This window comes from Euphorbia lathyris, chromosome 7 (genome assembly GCF_963576675.1).
Source record: "Euphorbia lathyris chromosome 7, ddEupLath1.1, whole genome shotgun sequence".
Classification (NCBI taxonomy): domain Eukaryota; kingdom Viridiplantae; phylum Streptophyta; class Magnoliopsida; order Malpighiales; family Euphorbiaceae; genus Euphorbia; species Euphorbia lathyris.
In genome coordinates, this window is record NC_088916.1 from 30022871 (window position 1) to 30028789 (window position 5919).

Genomic DNA, 5919 nt, shown 5'->3' on the forward strand with positions numbered 1-5919 from the left:
ATAAATAAATAAAAAATATTCTAGACACAGAAAAATTACCAAAAATATACCATAAAATAAAAAAAATCCTAATTCCTTCCATAAATTTAGAGTTTTTTTTGTTTAACTTATCATTTAAGTGCTAGGTTAATTATTCAAAAAAAAATTATTGAGTAATTTCTGTTTTGGATATTTAATTTTATTAAAGATTAATTTAGATATTAAATTAATTATTAAAATTGTACTGAATTTTTCTATCAATTTTGTTCACTAATGAACATATCAAGAAAAAAAAAATTCAATAACTTCTATACATATAAACACAGAAACTAAAGTCTTAAATCCTTATTAAAAAAAATTCTATAAACAATGGAGTCCCTTCATGTTTATTTTTTCTATTTAAAATCTCTGCAGATCAAGCATCAGAGTACTTTTTGTCTATGTAATCCAGTCCAGTTGATTGAGATATCCTGTATCTAACTCCAAATTTCCATTCTGCACTAATCAAAAGATTTTAAATCCCATTTCGCCCAATGTTATTACAGCAAAAATAAACTCAATCATTAAAAGTTAAAGATACAAATCGTTCTCCTCCCAACTCAACTGGTTCAATTTGACTCAAATTACACTTAACTTATGAAATTCTGAGTTTCATTTTGTTTTTCCCCATTTCTTGAGAAAGGAATAAAAGTTAACAGCATTCCGTAAGAACCCAATAAACCTTTCTAATCAAGCTAAAAAAAGAAAAATGAAATATAAATGCGTGAGAAAAAAAGAAAAAAACAGTTCCCTCAAATTGTTCTTGCACTTTCTAGTTGTACACTTGACTGCACCATTCTATATAAACCCTAGAAAATGAAAAACTTTCTCGCCCTTCTATTCACATGCCAATTTCGTGTCAAAGCTGCTTAAGCAGATAGCAAATGCTTGAAATGCAGACAACGGATACCGGTAATCCATGGTGAACATATCTTTTCCAACCTTACCAAACTGAAGTATTATTTTGTCGTGATCAGATTGGGCTGGCTGTGACGGTGTTGGTGCACCAGCCGCAGGCTGAGTGGCAGCAATCAGTTGAAAATTCTTCACAGAGGCAACAGTCACTCTTCCACGAAAGTTAAGGCACCAACATTGCAACTGTTCATGCCATCTTGGTGCCTTGTTTCTGAGAACAAGTGGTCTCTCCTTTCCTTCTTCCTCATCTCGGTGCCCCACAATGTCTGAAAACCTGGAGCTGCTGAAGTCTGTTGAATTATCGATTGATTTTGAGAAGGAAATGCTCCTAAATGAGTCTCCAAGAGTGCGATGTACAAGCTCAGGCTGGCCAGGCACAAAACCACCTGGCTCAAGGGAGGAAGCAGGGATTGAATGCATTGTGCAGTGCATCCTTCGTGGACCCCTCGTACCCAGCACATTCAGCTCATAAGTAACCAGAGCAATGTTATAGCTTCCTGTAGGGACCTTTGGAGAAACTTTTTTCGAATTGAACCTTCGACTTCGACCAGGTGGCGAAAGCTGAGAATTGTTGTAAGGAGGCTGTGTATCATAAATTACAAACTTGGTGCCTAGAAAATTGGATCTGAAACAAGGGCGCAAATATGCACAAATGAGAACAAATATGAAGAAATTTATGAAACCATTATGAAGAAATTGGATCTGAAACAAGGGCGCAAATATGCAGAAATGAGAAGAAATATGATGAAATATATGAAACCATTAAGTCTAACAAGTCAATTTGATAGATATGAAGGTCAATATCATAGCAACTTGCTACTTCTTATGATTCCCTGCAAAGATGTAATAATATATGCAGTCCTAGAGAACTTAAATGACATATATGAACAAAATGAAATAAGCTTAACACAAACTATCAGAGAAAATACTTGTGCAAACAACGCTACAAAACACACACATAAATCATTTCATCTTTGTGTAACTAATTCGTTAAGTTCCATTCTTTCTCCCATATTATGAATGTGTCACTTCAATTCCCATGTATATAACAGGTGTTTCTATTTATCACACCATTGCACATTCATACCATACCAGAATTTAACTTACAACAAATACATGATAATGCATTTCATAATTAATTATATTCTACAGGCATTCAGTTGTACAAAGTTTGTAAAAGAAAAAAAAGTGTATATATATATATATATATATACTTTGTTGTTAGAAATTAAACATTAATATTAAGCATATGAACTGATACTGAGTTCCATAATTACCACAAGTGATAGTAGTAAAAAAAAAAAAAAATCATGTAAAACTACATTAGTATCCCCAAAAATGTCGTGTATATGACAAGGCACATGTCACTGATACTGACATTAGCACTCAAGCGAACAGCCATGCATAAACCAAAGCCATTACAGAAACAGCACAGAATACTTGCTTTCACATAGATGCCAACTTAATGTCAGAAACGCATGAAATAATCACAATTTCTGACAACAAATGCCAAAGTCGAGCACACCAGCAAGCTGAATGGGAAATAAGGTGATCCTATACCTCAGTTTTCCAATGTAAGTGCTGCTAGATCTTGATATATTATCTGCGTCCATGGAGATTACATACTCAGTGCAGGTAGTTCTTCGGGTTCGTTTGGCAGACAGCAAAAATTTCCCATTTTCAACCAGCAAAGCTGCAAAAATAACAAATTCCATGTCAACAAATCATAAGGGCAGCAACAAAAGCAAAATGAAGGGGAAGAAATGATGTCAAACATTCAAGAAGTAAAGGTTTGAAAAAAAGGGAGGATTGAGCTGAATTAGTTGAAAACTGCCGCTACCAGCAGGGTAACAACCTAAATTACATGAGCAAAACAGACATTATGAGTGAACTTTGGAAATGCCAGCAGATATGACTGACAGTGACATCTCTGCCAGCAGGATAAAAACCTAAATTACATATGAGCAAGACAAGACATATTATGCGTTTAGATTGGAAATCCCACAGAAATGACTGATCTGACATCTTGTTAACAAGCAGAAAGTATGCCAATATCTAAATAGCAATCACAGCAAAGCAGATTTTCCAATTCCAAGCAAGCAAGAAGATTTTGTTAGGAAACAGTTTCGAAGACATTGTGAGTCACCACTTTCTGATATACCAAAACCCAATTCTAACAATAGTATATTTCAGCTCACACACCAAGCAAGCTCCACTTTAAGGGAATTCCTCTCCATGATAAACATAAAAGGCAAGGAGACATAATATTCCATTAGGCATTAACCCAGGTAATGCAAAGCAAAGATGCTTCAATACTACAAATTCAAAATACTTCAGCTAAATAGGAAGACACTCTGTTGTGCAAATGATCGTCATATTTGGATTACCAAATGTTGGTTGTAACAGATCAAAAGCCAACTTTGGCTAGAAACCTAGAAATACCATTAATCATGATATTGAAATGTTGTTGTACCAGTGACCTAATAGGAAGACCAATATCATGAGCTATAGAATATGTCATTTAAAGTTTTCTATGGTTATCTACAAAATAGAAGGCACTAAGCTATTAAACGTTGCAGGTTAAAAATCTATAAAATCTGTAATGCAAACTATGTACGAGCGCAAGAAGTTAATATTTTGCCACAATATGACTCAACAAAGACAAAAGATCATGAAAGCCACAGAAAATAAGTCGAATGCAAAAAGAAGCTTACCAGGGCTAAGGCAAAGGAAAAGATGGTATGTTAAGTTTGATTTGTCTCTTTTTATAAAGCATTGAATGGTTCCATCCCTGGGCCCTGGCTGCAGGCAATAAGCAAAACAATGGAATGCAATTATCATCAAGTATTGCATAAATCCCTTCTTTAATAAAGTAATCATAATAATAAAAACAATGTCCATGAGATGTTTAAATGGATAACCTTGCATAAAAGGAAACTGTAAATGCCTCGAAACTTGCTTGCTAAAAGAAGTGATTATTTTATATACTGATATTAAAGATTAAGGAGACACTTTATTCTTACCTGTTTCAAAGAAACAGGAAAGGTAATCTTCCCACAGAACTCGGGACTTGCGACAATTTCTTTACACATTTCCCTCCATGTCCTGCATACTGCAGCACAGGCAACCACATGCTTCCGAGCTGGCCAGTTACCCTCACTTGCCTCCAATCTCTTGATAACATCTCGCAGTAACTCGGGAGGGAGACTAGCCCATCGGCTATTCTGGATCACCTCTGGCTGATCATGTAACTCGGAAACTGAACTATGAGATTTCCCTCTATGATGACCAGGCAGCCTCACCTCAAAACTCCGCCTTGATAAACTACCAAACCCATCCCTCATGTCACGAACTATACTACGGAAGGACATTCTCGCAGTCTAACTGAATAAATCTTTTCAGTATTGTTGCAAAACTGAAACTATTTACACTTGAATGGATGGACAACCACAAATCATAAGTTCATAACAAGTGTGCACAACTGCAAATAACATAAACATGATTAATTTTAGCTGCAGAGCTAAGTAACTAAGAAAGAAAAGAAAGCAAAGACAGATAAGGAAAAGCAAAAAGCAAGTAAAGAAGATTCTCAAAAGAAAGAAAAGACTAACATGGACCAAAAGCACCATATTACCAGACTTTTATCAGAAACACCTTTTGGCGGGTTTTAAACCTGATCTATAAACCCAAGTTGCTATTTTTTCAAAACCACCTTCCTCTTTACTGAACAGTTATTCAAATTAGGAATTAAGTAAAAAAATGGAAATGAAATGAAACTAGTGGAAAAACTTAGCAAAATACTAAAGGGGAAGATGGAAAAAGGGCAAAACCAATTTCCTTAATTATCTAATTTCGCATACTATACAGATGTATTCCAAACGAATAATTTTACAACAAAGTACAAAATATAAGAAATATATCTCAACCCGTAGGCAGAACCAAAAACTTCGATCGGGTCAAACTTAGCTACAAAAAAACCATTTGCAAACAATTGTTATAACCGAAGATGGCCTAGTTTACCATGTCCAAGAAAATATCTTGACTTTCTCCTTCTAAAATCCCTGATTAACGTTTTGGCCCTTTTTTTTTGTCAAATGTGGACTTAACCCAGCTCCAAGAAGCACCCACCAGTGAAAATAACAAAGAATCTATCAGAGGGGGAAAATATGATATGGGGAAAAATTACCTTTATGCCACAAACACAACTGAAAAATCAGCTTCTCCAATCATTGATCTACGTTGATCAGGGAAATGGAAACAAACATCACTTCTTCAGCAACAAAACCTGTATAAAAACGAACAGTTTAGACGGAAAATGCACAAAAAAAACCTCAAGTCTTCCCTTCACCAACCAAAAAAGAAAAAGAAAAAAACCTGCCCAAACATCCAACAGAAACCGAATTCATGATCTCACTACGCAAAAGGAAAAGAGAGAAGGGGAGACACTTTGACCAGTGGTAAAATCACTTACCAGAGGCACGAATTGAAGGAATTTTGAAGCGGAAAATTTCAAAAAAAAAAAGCAAATATAAAATCGCCAAATCTAAAGACATAGATCTAAAGGCAGGAAAGGAACAAAATTAACAGAAGGAAGTGTAAGCATAAGCTCACCATGTTTCTCTGTGTGAGATCCTTAGCTTTACCACACGGTTTCTTTTTCTGACTTCTTCTTCTCTCTCTAGATTTCCTTATTTTCTCTCTCTAGAGGAGGGCTACACACGGACTTGAAACTCCATTAAATCCAGTTCACGAACTAGCATAAAAGGTAGACGTGCTTTAATTTTATAATCTGTTAAATTAAATACTACTACTACTTTCTTTATTTTCATTTTTACTTAATTAATTCATTTGCTTAGTAGGAGAACATAGAATCATTTTTAATTAGGAAAAATTATAAAACTAGGTCAAATGGGAGGCCTATTTACATATTTAACCCATTTACTCAACCTATTACATATCTAGACTCATTTTATGTGACTTTCTAAA

The 5919-nt window shown here is 34.8% G+C and overlaps 1 protein-coding gene across 2 annotated transcripts; it reads right to left on the reverse strand.

The window, feature by feature from the left end:
* Positions 1–472: 472 nt before the first annotated feature.
* Positions 473–5700, reverse strand: LOC136235275 (tubby-like F-box protein 8). Of its 2 annotated transcripts, none has more exons than XM_066024871.1 (6): positions 5545–5700; positions 5120–5218; positions 3957–4414; positions 3648–3735; positions 2494–2626; positions 473–1558 (listed from the first exon to the last, which is right to left on the reverse strand). In XM_066024871.1, exons 3-6 carry the CDS (start codon positions 4302–4304, stop codon positions 856–858), a joined length of 1272 nt encoding a protein of 423 aa, XP_065880943.1. In that variant the 5' UTR covers positions 4305–4414; positions 5120–5218; positions 5545–5700; the 3' UTR covers positions 473–855. The 2 variants fall into 2 exon arrangements, with proteins under 2 accessions (XP_065880943.1, XP_065880944.1); XM_066024872.1 differs by lacking the exon at positions 5545–5700 and adding an exon at positions 5308–5509.
* Between the last annotated feature and the right edge of the window lie 219 nt (positions 5701–5919).

Bases quoted from the DNA above. Each gene is read 5' to 3' on its own strand.
- LOC136235275 (XM_066024871.1), bottom strand. From the start codon at position 4,304: ATGTCCTTCCGTAGTATAGTTCGTGACATGAGGGATGGGTTTGGTAGT. The intron at 3,736-3,956 runs GTAAGAATAAAG...TATTGCCTGCAG, and splicing joins TTCCTGTTTCTTTGAAACAG to CCAGGGCCCAGGGATGGAAC. The intron at 2,627-3,647 runs GTAAGCTTCTTT...TTATTTTTGCAG, and splicing joins TTTCCTTTGCCTTAGCCCTG to CTTTGCTGGTTGAAAATGGG.